Source organism: Bufo gargarizans, chromosome 11 (assembly GCF_014858855.1).
Source record: "Bufo gargarizans isolate SCDJY-AF-19 chromosome 11, ASM1485885v1, whole genome shotgun sequence".
NCBI lineage: Eukaryota > Metazoa > Chordata > Amphibia > Anura > Bufonidae > Bufo > Bufo gargarizans.
In genome coordinates this window covers 83,806,132-83,825,344 of record NC_058090.1, presented here as the reverse complement: position 1 = coordinate 83,825,344, position 19,213 = coordinate 83,806,132, and the positions used below count along the sequence as shown (strand labels likewise).

General features: G+C 46.2%; 1 protein-coding gene across 1 annotated transcript in view; it reads left to right on the top strand.

The window, feature by feature from the left end:
* LOC122921382 (NACHT, LRR and PYD domains-containing protein 12-like) overlaps positions 1-19,213 on the top strand; it is a 131,656-nt gene that overhangs the window by 39,329 nt on the left and 73,114 nt on the right. The window contains exons 4-5 of the mRNA XM_044271359.1: positions 5,336-5,506; positions 17,618-17,788. Coding sequence (XP_044127294.1) covers positions 5,336-5,506; positions 17,618-17,788 — 342 coding nt within the window. The remainder of the gene's footprint in view (positions 1-5,335; positions 5,507-17,617; positions 17,789-19,213) is intronic.

The window sequence follows — 19,213 nt, the reverse complement described above, 5'->3', positions numbered from 1 at the left end:
TGCAGAGGAACACCCTGGAACATAATAAAAAAGAAGTAGCATATGTTACAGCTCAAACTAACATCTACACTACAGAGTACCTAACCTCACATATGACCGGAACCACAACGTTTCCCATCTACCCACTCTCTTAATAAAATCGTCACTCATACCCTACCTAGCAGCCTCTGTTGCAGCACCTATTCAGAACGAATGACCTGTAAAATCAGTTGAATCCACCCCCAAACCTCATAGACACTTCTTAAAAACGGACTCAAACTGAAGCCTCGATAAAAACAACCCATCTTCATGTCTAAGAAGAGGGCCGCTATCGTAACTTGCACCTAACCTATAATCTTGTAAACACTGAACTGAACATAAAGAACACCCGAGATCATGAACAGGCTAACCCTACGCCCTTTCCCCTCCATGTCCGTTTTAGACACCCAAATTATAATCTCAACTCTGTCATGATACAGATCGACATCCTCCCCCAAAAGACCCCATGCACTCCTAACACTTTTGCTCACCAACTCACCCAAGCAAAAAGCCCCCGAAAAAGCCGACCAATTCTTAACAACAAGGCGAGCGACACCGGCCTCCTTCTGTCCTCCGAATGCTGACCCCTCCTCCAACCCTTTAAGACTTGCTTAACTAAAAAGGCTTTAGAGAAATTATTCAATGTATTAATCTGGTCAAACAAAAGGGTAAGGAAAAAGATGTATTGGCTTACAAGACCTTACGAACAAGGAGGACTAGAGGTCCCAGATATCAGATTATACTATATGGTAGCTAATATTGCAACAATGATGAATTGGACACAGGTGGACTTTCTGAGCCATTTGGTATATAAGAGTGAGGGTGGCTTACCAGATATATTCACATTACTCGAATCAGGACAACTGGAAAGTATGCACTTATATAAAATCCCATTGGTAAGGGTATGGAGTAAAGTCAAAAAGTCACTGAATTTAGAGGGGCAGATTAAAGTCACACCATTATGGTATAATAGGAGGTTAGGTAATGCTACCTTTTTGAAAGAGGCCAAATACTGGACTGATAAGGATTTATGGCATATTTCACAATAAGGAATAAAGGTTTAAAGGTAATCTAAGTAATGTGCATTTACTGTAATGTATTGGATAGGTCAAGTATCTCTATGTAGGGGATGTTTTAGTGGCAGGGGAACTAATACCCTACTACTCTTATCGGTGCAATTGTATTAAGCACGCTTACTTCCTCTTGGTTGATGCCTGATGTTTTGTTTTTTTATTATGTAACTGTTAAATGTACTATTACTGCTCTTTTTGTACTTTATTGGATTAAATAAAAAATATTTATTTAACAAAAAAAAAGCCTTTAGTCACGTCAGGGAGACCCCTTAACTTGAACCAGAAAGCCAAACCCGAAATTCATCTATTTATTTGTGCGACCGACCAACCCTCCTCTTTTACATGACCCAAGAACAACAACAATGGGGCTTCCCCTCCATCTACCCGAACGCCCATTACCTCACACCACTGTTCCTAACCCCTCTAAGATTTATCATAAGCCGCCCATGTACCTGCACTCAATGATGCCTGCAGAAGACCCTCTACTATACCTCCAAGATCTCCCATAAGGACCTTGGACACTCCAACCCTTTGGCATCCACTTCTGGGGTCAGATGATAAAACTGCTCCCACTGCGAACAAGAAAGGGCATCCGCAATGCAATTACTCACCCCAGAAACATGAACCGCCATCATCCATGTGTTAAGCGATAAACAACGTAACACCAAATGTTGCAATAACCTGACCACTGGTGGAGACGAAGCGGTCAAACTATTTATCGCCTGCACCACCCCCAAATTATTGCAGTGAAAACAAATTTTTCTGTTCCGGAATTTTTCCCCCAATAGGACCACAGCGAGAACTATCGGGAAAAGCTCTAGTAGAGCCAAATTCTTTACCCTTCCCCGTAAAACACAGGATTCAGGCCAACCCCCTCCCCCCCCCCCCCGCTGCGTCCGAAAATAAATCAAAGTTGAAACTGTTAACCGCATGCCCCATAACCAACACTCTGCCATAAAACTTTTTCAGAAAACAAGCCCAAGCTTCCATATCACTCCTCAACTCCCGCCCTTACCTGATAAAATGATGTGGAGCTACTGCCCCTGCCGTAGCCACTGCCAACCGCCGACAAAATATCCGGCCCATTGAAATAATCCGGCACGCAAAGTTTAACTTCCCCAGTAGGGACTGTAGATCCCGCAAGCGAATTTTTGGCAACCTCTTCGCCCTGTCAACTTCTACCTGTAAATCCTCACTTTGTCGTCAGGAAGCTGACACCCCATCTTAACGGTATTTATCACTATCCCCAAAAAACACAACTCAGTCGAGGGACCTACTGTCTTTCCTTCCGCTAACGACACTCCAAAAGACGCGGAAATCGCCCGCAACGTATTTAACAAACAAACCCGTGAATCCGCCGGACCTAAACAAAGAAAATCGTCCAAATAATGGATGATGGACTGACAACCAGCCACGTCCGCCACTACCCATTCTAGGAAAGAACTAAATGCTTCAAAATAAGTGCACGACACCGAGCAAACCATTGGCAAACACCTGTCCACAAAATAACCCCCATTTCAAAAACAACCTAACAGATCCAAACAATTAGGGTTTCCCGGAAGTAACCTAAAAGCCGCCTCAATGTCTGTTTTTGCCAATAACTTATCTGGGCCCGATTTCCTTACCCATGCCACAGCAGCATCAAATGATTTATACCACACCGAACAAAGTTCAGGGTCGATACCATCATTGACCGACGCCCTTTAGGAAAGGATAAATGGTGAATCAGCCGAAACTTGTTCGGCTTTCTTAGGCACTAACCCCAATGGCGAAACCCTCCAATTAACCAACGGTGGTTCCACAAACGGACCATCCATCCTACCTAAACCAACCTCCTTGGCTAACTTTTCAGACACCACTTTGGGATGCTCGAACGTTGAGAGCAATTTTTTTTGTAAACTAACCACCGGCGATGGATTCGACAGAATAATAAAGCCCCATTTTTAAAAACTCAGCCGCTTCACTATTAGGGTATCTATTTAAATACTGCTTCATCTTTTCCACCCGCATCGGAGTCAGTCCCTTTTGCAGCGGAATCTGACTATTTTTGTCAATTGCTTTTAAAGCATCGACTTGCTCCATGATTCCCCCCACATGATGAGCACTCATGCTTAAATTAGCATTTTGTGCCGAACCTGCAGCTTCCCTCTATAAAAAGGAAGCACAACCCTCTGGTGGACGCCGCTGCGAGAGTAGACTGACCGGACCCCCCTGAATTACCCCAAAAGGAATGCCCCTGCCTTCCTGGCGCCGTCACCCTTAATCATAAAACAATGTCCTTATGATCCCACCTTATATTAGGGCGAACTGCCTTCCGCTGCCTAAATTGCTCATCATAACGGAGCCAACCCAAACCGCCATAAACCCCATCTGCCTCCCCTATCGCATCCAGATAGCAGAAAAGAGCTGAGCAGCACTTAGGCATTTTCTCCTCGATAACGCTAGCTAATAAGGCGAAAGCCTGTAACCAATTTGGAAAAGTGCGCGGGATCAACCTATATCGGCGCTTATCATCTTCCTCCTTTTTTCCCTCATCCTTCTTCGACCTGTCGAAATTAAAACGCTCTAGAGGGAGTAGGGAAAAAATATCCACATACTCCCCCCTTCCATATGCAGTCCCGCACTTCCTGTTTCAAATGCACCCCTAACGGGCCTTCAAAGCATACATAAACTTCACCTTTCGCCACATCTTCCACTCTAGACCTGTTGTCCTCCCCCCCCCCCCCTGCCGGAGTCTGTACGGACACCGATCCACCAGCCCGAGCCGGCAGACCCCCCTCTGTCCCACTAAATCCAGCACCTACCCCCCAGCCTCGCTCCCCATGCTGCTGCTCTCTCTCCTTCGCAGATCACTGTCCCACTCCTTCAATGCCTGCTGGTGTAGACAGGGGAAGACCCCCCGCCTTTCTCTGGGTTCCGCCGTGTGTTCAAATTCCTCCCACGCCGGGAGGACGAAGTTGCTGGCTGCCTGCCGTCTTCCCTTTGCTGAGGGTCCCTGGAGGGGCTGCTGTACCGGCGCAGAACCCTGGGGGTCTAACTGGGGCTAAGGCCTGCCAGCGGACGTACCCGCAGCCACTCTCTGCAGAAGGCCCGTCATCTGCTCCTGCAGCCATTCTGGACCGCGGGCCTCCGCTGCCGCCCGCAGCCTCCAAAGCACCAATTCCACGAACTCCATCACGGGGCCTCTGCCTACAGCTTGTTAAGGTACCTAAAATGGCACACTTAACCCCAACTGCCCTCCCGTATAAAGCCCTAACTCCTCCCCCAGGTGACACTTCCCCCACTAGACAACATTAACCCCTAGATCCCTGTCCCCTTACCAAAATTTAATCATCTGGGGCCTTCCCCTTGGCTAGTGCCCTAGTACGGCCCTTTCTCATCTGCTTCTATGGGGCGGATTATGGGTCTGAGCAACTCCCAGGTTATACAGAGCTGTAATATGTACATGAGCCCTTACCGCCATAGAGCGCTCATCTCTGCCTGTGCTACATTACAGCTGTATGGCGGTATTATTACTGATGAGCCCGGCTGTAATTTACTCAGAATGGAGACGATTACTGCTCGTTATCAATAAGTAATAATCAATACCAGCAGAATCCAGAGAAACCCTGAATATAGTGTAATGTCTACTAATAATCCATCCCCCAAATAACTGACTGAGCGAGGGCAGAGCCACATGTGTCCTGTAGTAATGTGAGGAGGAGAGCGGGGGCCACAGGGGCCACAATAGATGGTGGAGGAAGGAGAATGGGGGCCACAATAGATGGTGGAGGAAGGAGACTGAGGGCCACAATAGATGGTGGGGGAAGGAGACTGAGGGCCACAGGGATTACAATAGATGGCGGAGAAAGGGGGCCACAATAGATGGCAGAGGAAGAAGAATGGGGGCCACAGTCTGAGGACCACAATAGATTGAGGAAGGAGAGCTCTCAGCAGCTGATGACGCTGACACAAGTTCCTCCAGCTTTATGACTCTTGTACATTCATGTGCTGCCATCATCACTGATTTATGACATGCCATAAAGTGAGGACATTCCTCAGGGGTTCTGGATTTCTAGGACATGGACATATCATATAGCTGCCGCCATTCCTGACATCCACCACACACAAGAGGCGGCTTCTAGTGATGACATTTATAGATTTTACTAACAGTCGGGGACATTTTCTCTCCATAGTCAATCTACAGATTTTATACTAACGCTCTGTGGATGCCTCACCCACATCTCATCTTCTTATTCTTACAGTTTGGCTGATAATCGTCTACCAGACACTTCCTGCATCCAGTTGGCATCTGGAATAAGGAATAACCCGACCCTGAAGAAACTTGACCTGTCTGTTAACAGTCTGTCCGGTCCTCACTTCAGTGACCTGATGGAGGCTCTGTCCAGTCCGGCCTGCAGGATAGAGACATTACAGTGAGTATAAGAGACGTGTACAGGACTGAGACATGTGGGGCACAAGTTATACATGGATTTTATTCTATTTTATACTCCGCACCATTGTTATGTCTATGAGATAAACTGCTGACTAGGGTTGTCACGATACCAAAATATTTCAATACCATAAATACCATTCTCTATACACTGTACTGCTCTGTAATACCAAACACATTCTCTATACACTGTACTGCTCTGTAATACCAAACACATCCACTATACACTGTACTGCTCTGTAATACCAAACACATCCACTATACACTGTACTGCTCTGTAATACCAAACACATCCACTATACACTGTACTGCTCTGTAATACCAAACACATCCACTATACACTGTACTGCTCTGTAATACCAAACTCATCCACTATACACTGTACTGCTCTGTAATACCAAACACATCCACTATACACTGTACTGCTCTGTAATACCAAACACATCCACCATACACTGTACTGCTCTGTAATACCAAACACATCCTCTATACACTGTACTGCTCTGTAATACCAAACACATCCACCATACACTGTACTGCTCTGTAATACCAAACACATCCACTATACACTGTACTGCTCTGTAATACCAAACACATCCACTATACACTGTACTGCTCTGTAATACCAAACACATCCACTATACACTGTACTGCTCTGTAATACCAAACACATCCACTATACACTGTACTGCTCTGTAATACCAAACACATCCACTATACACTGTACTGCTCTGTAATACCAAACACATCCACTATACACTGTACTGCTCTGTAATACCAAACACATCCACTATACACTGTACTGCTCTGTAATACCAAACACATCCACTATACACTGTACTGCTCTGTAATACCAAACACATCCACTATACACTGTACTGCTCTGTAATACCAAACACATCCACTATACACTGTACTGCTCTGTAATACCAAACACATCCACTATACACTGTACTGCTCTGTAATACCAAACACATCCACTATACACTGTACTGCTCTGTAATACCAAACACATCCACTATACTGCTCTGTAATACCAAACACATCCACTATACACTGTACTGCTCTGTAATACCAAACACATCCACTATACACTGTACTGCTCTGTAATACCAAACACATCCACTATACAATGTACTGCTCTGTAATACCAAACACATCCACTATACTGCTCTGTAATACCAAACACATCCACTATACAATGTACTGCTCTGTAATACCAAACACATCCACTATACTGCTCTGTAATACCAAACACATCCACTATACACTGTACTGCTCTGTAATACCAAACACATCCACTATGCACTGTACTGCTCTGTAATACCAAACACATCCACTGTACTGCTCTGTAATACCAAACACATCCACTATACACTGTACTGCTCTGTAATACCAAACACATCCGCTATACACTGTACTGCTCTTTAATACCAAACACATCCACTAAATGTAAGAATAAAAGGGATTTCAGCTCACCCACAGTCCTGCTTTGCCATGCACGGATCCTGGACCAGGAATCGATCAAAGCAGTAGAAAAAAATCCAGCAGCAGGCTCAGGATAAAATCCAATGTCTTTATTTCTTCATTATAAAATCCAGAGGCTGAGCAGACAGGCAGGGTCTATGCGTTTCGTCTGTATGTCTTAATCATGAGCACATTGTGGGCGCTCCCCCAGCCAGGTGCCGAATAATAATCCGCTCCGAGCTAGAGCTGCCTCCAATGGCTTTCTTATAATGCAGGCAAAATGCCCCTCAGTTATAACACAACAATAAACAGAACGGGGGCGAGTCAGTGCTCATAGATCACATCATATCCATTATTCATACCCTTCCGATTTCTCGTGTTCAGTGTAAAAATCCGAAAGGATTCTCTATTCAGCAGTCGCCTGTTTATGTCTCCTCCTCGTGCGGATTTAACCCTTTCTATACCCATGACACTCAGGCTTGTCAGGTAACCCTGATGAACATCTCTACAATGTCTAGATAGCATGGAGACGTTCAGCAGTGTGAGATTGGAGACATCCGACAAGTGCTTTCTTCTTCTCACTCTCAGGCTGTGTGAGGTGCGTCCCACGTATTGAACGCTGCAGGCTTTGCAGGTCGCCAAATAAATGACATTATTCGTGTTCCAGTTGATGTACGATCTGATCTTGAAGACCTCCTCGGTTACACTGGATTCCAATGTTTTACCCACTGTAATATCAATACCATGGCCACATCTGTAACTGCCCACAACATTCAGCCACGTGGGTTTGCCATTATCAGATTTTTCTATGAACAAGCTCAGGGTCAAAGAGGAGTACAGAGTAGGTGCCATCTGCTCACCACCTGAAAGCCTGGCTCTAAAATTTGTCGCAAGCTATCATCTTGAAATAAAATGGGTAGATATTTCCTGATAATACCTTGTAACATAGTAACATACTATATAAGGCCGAAAAAAGACATTTGTCCATCCAGTTCGGCCTGTTATGCTGTGAGTTGATTCAGAGGAAGGCAAAAAGAAAAACAGTGAGGTAGAAGAACTGCGAGGTTCCACTTAAGGGGAAAAAAAATTACTTCCCGACTCAATATTATTACACTCCAGAAATACATCCAGGCCCCTCCTGAATTCCTTTATTGTACTCACCATCACCACCTCCTCAGGCAGAGAGTTCCATAGTCTCACTGCTCTTACCGTAAAGAATCCTCTTCTATGTTTGTGTACAAACCTTCTTTCCTCCAGACGCAGAGGATGTCCTCTCGTCACAGTCACAGTCCTGGGGATAAATAGATGATGGGAGTGATCTCTGTACTGACCCCTGATATATTTATACATATTAATTAGATCTCCCCTCAGTCGTCTTTTTTCTAAAGTGAAAACCCTAATTTTGATAATCTTTCAGGGTACTGTAGTTGCCCCATTCCAGTTATTACTTTAGTTGCCCTCCTCTGGACCTTCTCCAGCTCTGCTATGTCTGTCTTGTTCACAGGAGCCCAGAACTGTACACAGTCCTCCATGTGTGGTCTGACTAGTGATTTGTAAAGTGGTAGGACTATGTTCTTATCACGGGCATCTATGCCCCTTCTGATGCAACCCATTATCTTATTGGCCTTGGCAGCAGCTGCCCGACACTGTTTTTTGCAGCTTAGTTTGCTGTTTATTAAAATTCTTAGATCCTTTTCCATGTCAGTGTTACCCAGTGTTTTACCATTTATTATGTACGGGTGACTTGCATTATTCCTTCCCATGTGCATAACTTTACATTTGTCAGTGTTAAACCTCATCTGCCACTTCTCTGCCCAAGCCTGCAATCTATCCAGATCCCTCTGTAGTAGTATACTGTCCTCTGTAGTATATATATACAGTATACTGTCCTCTGTAGTATATATATACAGTATACTGTCCTCTGTAGTATATATATATACAGTATACTGTCCTCTGTAGTATATATACAATATACTGTCCTCTGTAGTATATATATACAGTATACTGTCCTCTGTAGTATATATACAGTATACTGTCCTCTGTAGTATATATACAGTATACTGTCCTCTTCAGTGTTAATTACTTTACACAGTTTAGTGTCATCTGCGCAAATTGATATTTTACTATGCAAGCCTACTACAAGATCATTAATAAATATATTGAAGAGAATAGGGCCCAATACTGACCCCTGAGGTACCCCACTAGTGACAGTGACCCAATCTGAGGATGTACCGTTAATAACCACCCTCTGTTTTCTATCCCTCAGCCAGTTACTTACCCACATACAGACGTTTTCTCCCAGTCCGAGCATTCTCATGTTATATACTAACCTTTTATGTGGTACAGTGTCAAATGCTTTGGAGAAGTCCAGATATACGACATCCATTGATTCGCCGCTGTCAAGTCTAGAACTTACCTCCTCATAGAAACTGATTAAATTTGTTTGACATGACCGATCCCTCACGAAGCCATGCTGATATGGCATTATTTGCTTATTTCCGTTGAGAGGCTCTAACATAGCATCTCTCAGAAAACCTTCAAACAGTTTACCCACAACAGATGTTAAACTTACCGGCCTATAGTTTCCAGGCTCTGTTTTTGGACCCTTTTTGAATATTGGCACCACATTTGCTATGCGCCAATCCTGTGGGGACATTCCCTGTCAGTATAGAGTCCGCAAATATCAAAAATAAGGGTATGAAATCGAAGTCAGTATTTAAGTCTGTGGGGTCCTTGCTGGGACTATTTTAGTACACAAAACTCTCCCCAAAAGGTGAGCACAACCATTTATGTCTAAGGCCCCTTTCACACGGGAGAGTATTCCGTATGGATGCGATACGTGAGGTGAACGCATTGCACCCGCACTGAATCCCGACCCATTCATTTCTATGGGGCTGTTCACATGAGCGGTGATTTTCACGCATCACTTGTGCGTTGTGTGAAAATCGCAGCATGCTCCTCTTTGTGCGTTTTTCACGTAACGCAGGCCCTATAGAAATGAATGGGGTTGCGTGAAAATCGCAAGCATCCGCAAGCAAGTGCGGATGCAGTGCGATTTTCACACACGGTTGCTAGGAGACGATAGGGATGGAGACCCGATCATTATTATTTTCCCTTATAACATGGTTATAAGGGAAAATAATAGCATTCTTAATACAGAATGCATAGTACAATAGCGCTGGATGGGGTAAAAAAAAAAATATATATATTTTTTTTAACTCGCCTTAGTCCACTTGATCGCGCTGCCCGGCATCTCGTCTGTCTTCATCTTAGCTCTGTGGAGCAACAGGACCTGCGGTGACGTCACTCCGGTCATCACATGATCCATCACCATGGTAAAAGATCATGTGATGACCGTAGTGATGTCACCAAAGGTCCTGTTGCTCCACAGAGCTAAGATGAAGACAGAAAGAGATGCCGGCTACGCGAACAAGTGGACTAAGGCGAGTTAAAAAAAAATGTTTAACCCCTCCAGCGCTGTTTTACTATGCATTCGGTATTCAGAATGCTATTATTTTCCCTTATAACCATGTTATAAGGGGAAATAATACAATCTACAGAACACCGATCCCAAGCCCGAACTTATGTGAAGAAGGTCGGGTTTGGGTACCAAACACGCGCGATTTTTTTCACGTGAGTGCAAAACGCATTACAATGTTTAGCACTCGCGCGGAAAAATCACGTGTGTTCCCGCAACGCACCCGCACCTTTTTTCCGCAAAGCTCGTGTGAAAGGGGCCTAACTTTCATACATTTTTTTATCAAACTTACTACCCTATGAGTGCCTTCCTATCTTTTATCGCCATTTTAAATACTAACCTTTTATGTGGTACAGTGTCAAATGCTTTGGAGAAGTCCAGATATACGACATCCATTGATTCGCCGCTGTCAAGTCTAGAACTTACCTCCTCATAGAAACTGATTAAATTAGTCTGACATGACCGATCCCTCATGAAGTCATGCTAATACAGCGTTATTTGCTTGTTTTCATTGAGATCCTCCAAGATAGCATCTCTCAGAAAATCTTCAAACAGTTTACACACAACAGATGTTAAACTTACCGGCCTATAGTTTTCGGGGTCTGTTTTTGGACCCTTTTTGAATATTGGCACCACATTTGCTATGCGCCAATCCTGTGGGGACATTCCCTGTCAGTATAGAGTCCGCAAATATCAGAAATAAGGGTCTGGCTATGATATTACTTAATTCTCTTAGGTAATATTTTCTGAAACTGGCAAATGTAGGAGATGACAACCCCTGTCTGTTGTCCTCACCTTCCCTTCGCACTGTACTATGTGTAATCATTGCCTCTCTATTCACATCTTGCTGCCTCTCCTGCTTCAGAATATGATCACTGGATCCTCTCAATCTCTCAAACAGAGCTGTTCCTTCTGACTCAAATATTGAATCTTCTGAGCAGTTTCGTCAGACTCTAATGGTCTCACCTTAGGGAATGCCTTTTATTACATGTTTCGGATGGCATGATGAGGCTAAAAGCAGGGTGTTACCGCTGGTGTCTTCTCTATAATTCCTGCTAACCACCTTGCCAGCCTTATTTGATAGTCCTTTTTTGGACATTAAACTATCCTCTGAGGACAAATTATATGGATTTTATAATGAAGTAATAAAGACATTGGGTTTTCTCCTGAGCCAGCTGCTGGATGTCTTCTACTGTTCTGACAAACACATCCTCTATACACTGTACTGCTCTGTACTTGGTGAGCTGTAAGGAGGTGGCAGCGCTCTCCTGAGCTCTGGTGAGTAAAGCTGGGAGGTACCAGGAGTCGGACCCCCACAGATCTCCATATTAATGATGTGTCCTGCGGATAGGACATCAATATCCAGTTCCTGGATAGCCCCTTTACATTCTTCATCAGACCCCTGTATGATAACATAAAGGTTCTGATGATCCCTTTAACACATCAGTCGGAAGAAATCACAATCAGTAATGTCCGTCATGTCTGAGAAGAGCAGCGCTATCACTAATACCTGCCCCCGCCGTATAACACATAATGGGAGCAGTGACCTCCTCCCCGGATAACACACAGGTAAGTGTTCTAGGACTGACCTCATCAGAACCTGCATTGTGCCTCCACATGGAGGCGGTGTCATATGTCCTGAGAGACATCGGGAGGGACAGACTGCCGAGAAATAAGTCCAATTAACACCAATCTTTACCTGTTGCAGCTAGGAATAACTCACACGGACACTTCTTGGTTGGGTGGGAGTTGGTCACAGCTTTATTAAACTTTTTCAACCAACTTTTTTTATATCAAACAACCTGTAAATAACTTGGAGTCTCAAGAAGCAGTATGCCCCACAGAATCCCTCTGTGGGCAAGTCCGCCTTCTTCTCCTCCATCCTTTTAACACACTGACCTCCACTGAGGAGCCCGTGTACTCCTACACGGCGCTCTGACCCCCACCCAGCAAGTACAAAGCCTGCTCAACTCCATCCTGCAACCCTGACAGGAAAATGTCCATCCCTATCTCATTTAGATGGACCCCGTCCTGCCGCATAAGTCGCGCATTATCCCCTTCCAGCTGCCTATGTCTCACTACTACCACGCGCGTGATCGGACAAAGCGGGAGATCCGGGCATTGACTGTGCGCCTGGCCCGTTCTATGGCGTTGGAATCCCTGGCACCTTGCCACGTGATCCTGGGGATAATCTCCGACCAGACTAAAACTACTTCATGAAAGAACGACGGCAGCCGTTCCAAATCAGCCCTAATTAAAGTAATTAACTCCGCAATTTTTAACAGGCAGAGGTCGTTGCCTCAGGCATGGATAAACAAAACAACAGGGGAGCGAACCACTTGACCAATTTCAACCGCATCCGGCAGGACCTGAGACCAGCGTAGGCCCCGAACACCCCGCCACATGACTTGGATGTTCCGAAAACTGAGGCATCGGCCACCTGGCCAGTATTCCGCGCTCTGTCCCACCCATAAGATGTAAGAATGGCCGATGAAACAAACGGTGGGTTGAACCGCTCCTGAAAGAAAATTAAATCAATAAATGGGGACGAACGTAGGACGCAAAACAGGTAGATCTCTATCTGCCGATCCGTTGCACCTCGGACTTCGGCAGGCCTGCCCGAGCCGCCTCCGTGGCAGCCCCTATCCGGAATGAGTGCGTACCAAACTCAGAAACAAGGAGGCCCAGTGCTGCCAGGCAGCGACTGAACACAGACCTAAACTGAAAACGGGTGAGCGGGCTACCATCGGCATGGAGAAGGAGGGGGGCACCCATGGGCGCGAGTTGCCAATAACTGCGAAACTGTGGCATGAGGGCAGACTGGGCCTAGGCCGCTTGGACGGGCCCGCAAAGTTAACACCAATTCCCCTATCCTAAGCGCGGCGAAAAAAGCTAAACAAAAAGCAGTCCTAAACAGCACAACTTCGTAGGATGAGGGACAGACAGAGGGAAGGCCTAATGGCCTGGCGGATTAAGAAATGCTTAGTCACATCCGGCCAACCGCGCAACTTAAGGTGAAAAGCGACTCCCCCTAGCCGCCGCCACGCCATCACTGAAGTAACTCCCTGCTCGCGCAAGCCTGATAGATATGAAAGGGTCACCTCTAAGCAAGCAGCCGGTAAATACCCATCCGCAGTAGCCATTGCCACTGCCACTGCCACCGCCCACCATTCTGCTCACGCCTTACCATGTCCGAACCAAGTAGCTGGCGTCACCGAACCTTGTACCATAGCCATCAACCGCTGATTGGCAAGTCCCAGAGCTGCTGTGGGCAGGGAATGCCCTCTTGGATCGCTCCCGGCAACAGGTCCTTGAATTCCTGCCAACGAAAGCGAGAGAGCATCAGCCCGGAACCAGATGTTTAATTCTAAACAGCGGAGTACCAAATGGCGCAATAATGACAGTACCGGAGGAGATGAAGAGGTCAATTTATTAATGCAATAAACTACCGCCATGTTATCAGTCCAAAAACATAAGCGTCTGTTCTGGACTTTGGGACCCCATAGATTAATGGCTACAATGATTGGAAACAACTCAAGGAGGGTTATGTTGGAGCACAAGCCGGCATCGCACCATTTTTCTGGCCACGGAGAGGCACACCACTCGCAGCCAAATACGGCTCCGAAACCGGTGGAATCCGCCACATCCGTGAACAATGACAGCTCCGCCGTGGTGACTTCCAGGGCTTGGTAGCAAGTGTGGCCGTTGTACTGGGCCAAAAATTCACTGCAGACTTTTAAATCCAGCTTCAACTGCTTGGTTAACCGTAATGTGATGGTCGGGATTTTTAATACCGCGTGTAGATAACGACAAACGCCGAGAGAAGACACAGGCCATGGGCATGATGCGACACGCAAAAACCAGGAGGCCCAGCAATGACTGCATTTGCCGGAGGGTAACTGATTTAACGGCGCAAAAGCCCGAAATCATTCCTGACAGTTTGTCTAATTTGTCCGCAGGGAGGCGGAAAATCACCAATGAAGTGTTGATTTCGATACCCAAAAATGTAATAGACGTGGCAGGACCTACAGTCTTGTCTTCTGACAGGGGGACACCAAAACGGGACATGAAATAACGAAAGGTATTGAGGAGGAATTGGCATCTAGCGGAACTACCAAGGGATACAAATAAGAAATCATCCAGGTAGTGGATGATCGCCTGGGAGCGAGTCTCAAAACGGATGACCCATTCTAGAAAGGTGCTAAACAATTCAAAATAATGACATGAAATGGAGCAACCCATTGGCAAACAAGTGTCATAATAGTAACAGCCGTCTACCATAAAACCCAGGAGGTGGTAGCAATCAGGGTGAACTGGGAGCAATCGGAAAGCAGCTTCAATGTCCGATTTGGCCAATAAAGCATCTTTTCCCGCCTGTCTAACTATTGCCACAGTCCTATCAAACGACACATAGCACACCGAGGCCTCTTCCTTAGGGATACCGTCATTCACAAATGCCCCTTTTGGGAAGGACAAATGGTGAATCAATCGGAAGGAGCCTGGCTCCTTTTTAGGGACGAGGCCAAGGGGAGGATGCGAATGTTCTTGAAAGGAGGAGTAACAAACGGGCCCATTATTCTGCCTAACGCCAATTCCTTCTCAATTTTTGTTTCAGGTGTATGGGGTTGACCTTTGCCGAATTTAAATTGTCTGCGAACATAGGGAACGAAGAAAAATAAAACAGGATTAAAAACCCGAACTCAAAACCAAAACGTATCTGCGCTGCCGCCTGACTATTGGGGTATTGAGCGACCCAGGGGGGACATCGCGGAAACGCTCACTGGTGTCTTTCCCACCAGCGGGTGGTAATGGTTTCCGCCCAGGCTGGTTACGCTGGCAACGAACCGCGGAGTGCACACCGCCACAGATGGAGCATTCATGTTTGTACTTACAGAGGGTAAAAAATTTGCAATGGGCCTCATTGTACAAACAGGCTCCAGGTCTACGCACAGCCACCGCTGCTGAGGAGGCAGCGGCCGCAGGAGAAAAGGGCTGCGATTTTTGCGCCAACATGAGACGAAGCCATAGGTCAGCAGCCTTTACCCCCCAACCAATCTCCGGAGTCAGTGCCAGGCGGCGGCGGAACTACTCATCGTAACGCCACCACGTGAAACCACAGTGTGACTTAAATGCGCTATAAATGGAATCCATATAGACTAAGAGCTCCGCCACACGCTCCGGGTGGTGCTGAACCATAGTTTAACCTAACACTGCAAATGCCTGTATCCAGTTGCCTATAGTGTGAGCTACCTTAGGTCTCCTGTCCACAAACCTCCTCAGCATTAGGACGACGCTCCTTGTCAACCGTGTGCTGATCCACTGAAACTAATGACCAAATGTCAACATAATGATTAGCCCAAATTTTATTTTTCATATCCTCATCTAGATGAGCTCCTAACGGTGATCTCCCGCCCGGGGCTTGAAAGGTGGAGAAGGCATAAGAGGGGCTTGAGGGACAGAAGTCGGGTTGAACTGGGCTAATAACACTTTAAGAGCGGGCACTAACCCTTTCGCTACTGTGTCAGTACCCCATGCTCCAGTAAAATTAAACTCACCGGTTGAAGAATTCGGCAATGGGGGAGCCACTGAAGCTGTCTGAGGAGGCGCCGTTGGAACCGCGCTGGCTGGATCAACCCCGTGGGACGACCTGCTGGACCGCCGCCTGCGTTCGCACCTACTACGGATTCTTGGCCTGCCAGAGCTGGAACCGCAGGAGCTCAGATCCGAGGATGAAGGTGACTGCCACCTAGCAGACCTCAAACGGGTAGAACGGCGACTCAGTCTGTAGTCTCTGGAACCATGGCGGGAATGTCTGGAGCGATGAGAATCCAACCTGCGCCTTTCTTGGCGGTTGTGAACATCCACTGATGATTGTGGTAAGTAGTCCGGACGTGGGGCCGGCGCAGAGACTGAGGGGGTACATGGCGGCTGGGCCGTTACCGCAGAGGCAGCAGCTAAGCCTGGCAAAAGTGCAATAGAAGCTGGCACTGGAGGCGGAGGGGGCACAGGATGAGTTGGAGGGTGAGTAATCACCCCAGCAACATTCTCCTGGAGGGACTCCTGTGCTGCAGCGCCCTCCCCTTTCACCTTCCTATAAACCCCACAGCTCCAACCATTTCTTCACCCAATCAATGCTGAGGGGGGAGGATAAGGGGGGTGTAACCCTTACCTCTATTGTTTTGCCACTCCTGCCATAAAACACCTCTGCGTGCTATACCACCCTCACCTAGCTGCCTGTAGGTTGGAAACTATTAACCCCTTAGCGCCTGACCCTCTCTGCAGTCCATGCCGCCTTCATATATCCCTCAGCGCCTGCTAGGCAGGACACATCTGCTTCTATGGGGCAGATTATGGGTCTGAGCAACTCCCAGGTTATACAGAGCTGTAATATGTACCTGAGCCCTTACCACCATAGAGCGCTCATCTCTGCCTGTGCTACATTACAGCTGTATGGCGGTATTATTACTGATGACCCCGGCTGTAATTTACTCAGAATGGAGACGATTACTGCTCGTTATCAATAAGTAATAATCAATTCCAGCAGAATCCAGAGAAACCCTGAATGTAGTGTAATGTCTACTAATAATCCATCCCCCAAATAACTGACTGAGCCACATGTGTCCTGTAGTAATGTGAGGAGGAGAACGGGGGCCACAATAGATGGTGGAGGAAGGAGACTGAGGGCCACAATAGATGGTGGAGTAAGGAGACTGAGGGCCACAATAGATGGTGGAGGAAGAAAACTGGGGGCCACAATAGATGGTGGAGGAAGGAGAATGGAGGCCACAGGGGCCACAGACTGAGGGCCACAATAGATGGAGGAAGGAGAGCTCTCAGCAGCTGATGACGCTGACACAAGTTCCTCCAGCTTTATGACTCTTGTACATTCATGTGCTGCAATAATCACTGATTTATGACATGCCATAAAGTGAGGACATTCCTCAGGGTTCTGGATTTCTAGGACATGGACATATCATATAGCTGCCGCCATTCCTGACATCCACCACACACAAGAGGCGGCTTCTAGTGATGACATTTATGGATGTTACTAACAGCCGGGGACATTTTCTATCCACAGTCGCAATCTACAGGTTTTATACTAACGCTCTGTGGACGCCTCACCCACATCTCATCTTCTTATTCTTACAGATTGGCTGATAATGATCTACCAGACACTTCCTGCATCCAGTTGGCATCTGTAATAAGGAATAACCGGTACCTGAAGAGACTTGACCTGTCTTATAACCGTCTGTCTGGTCCTCACTTCAGTGACTTGATGGAGACTCTGTCCAGTCTGACCTGCAGGATAGAGGAGTTACAGTGAGTATAAGAGATGTGTACAGGACGGAGACATGTGGGGCACAAGTTATACATGGATTTCATTCTATTTTATGCTCCGCACTATTGTTATGTCTATGAGATAAACTGCTGACTAGGGTTGTCACGATACCAACATTTTGATTCGATTTCGTTACCATAAAAAGGTATTGCTATACCCTATACCATGCAAAAAAAAATAAAACCCCAAAAAGCTGCGTGCATTCCGCATTTTATGGAAGGTCCAGCCCATAATAGAACAGTCCTATCCTATGTTTTGGCAGACAAGGTGACTAAAAATGGCGAATCGTGCGGTTTTGATTTTTTTTTTTCTGTTACGGCGTTCACTGCATAGAAGATATTTTTTAACCCTTAGGCTGTACGGCGCTGGTGAGATGTGTAAACGTGAAGCCTGCTCGCACGTGCAGCGGGCGTCATGGCAGGCAGATTTCTGCTGTTTCATACAGCAGAGGCCTGCGGCTAATTACCGTGACCGGCAATAATGCCGATCTTGGTAATTAAATGCTTTAAATGCCATGATTAAGTGAGATCACGGCGCCAAAATGCGCAAAAACCCGGAAGCTCGTGCTTCTGTGCTTCCTACCTATGTGCCGTGTGTCCAATCCGGGCATAGGTAGTTGCATTGAATACTGGTAGCTTTAGGGCCGCTTCACACGAGCGGATGCCGTGCGTGGCATCCGCTCCGTGAAAGAGTGCCAAGACCCGCTGCAGACTGCAGAGGCACGGAGCAGTAACATGACTGTTAATGCTCCGTGCCTCTCTGTGATCTCTTTACTACGAAATCACAGTGACAACCGGCATCCGCTCGTGTGAAGCGGCCCTTACTGAGTAAGCTAACAGTATTCAAACTGCAATTCTTATTTTAGTCACCAGATGGCAAGCCAGGATAAGAAATGAGCAAAAGTGAGCGAAATAAGCTAATAATAAATTCCTGATTAACCAAAATAAATAAAAATAAATAATAAGCTCATATATGAGGCACATAATGATTACAAAAATGTAAAAAAAAAAAAAAAAAATGTCTAAAAGCTTAAATCACCCCCATTTCTGTATAATTAAAAAATAAATACCTAAATAACAATAAATATAAACAATATATTATAATAATAATATAATATTTTAATAGTTTGCACTTTTTGGGGCGTGGCATTATTAAATTGTCACGGATCAGCGGGTGTGAACCCACTGTGCCACTGACTGGCTATACTCTGGAGGGGAGTGTCTAAGCAACTACCTGTTTTTCATTAGAGCCTCAGATAGTGAGGATAGACTTGAGCCGTTAGGCCTCTTTCACACGGACGTTGCGGCAAAAGGTGCGGGTGCGTTGCGGGAACATGCGTGATTTTTCCGCGCGAGTGCAAAACATTGTAATGCGTTTTGCACGCGCGTGAGAAAAATCGCGCATGT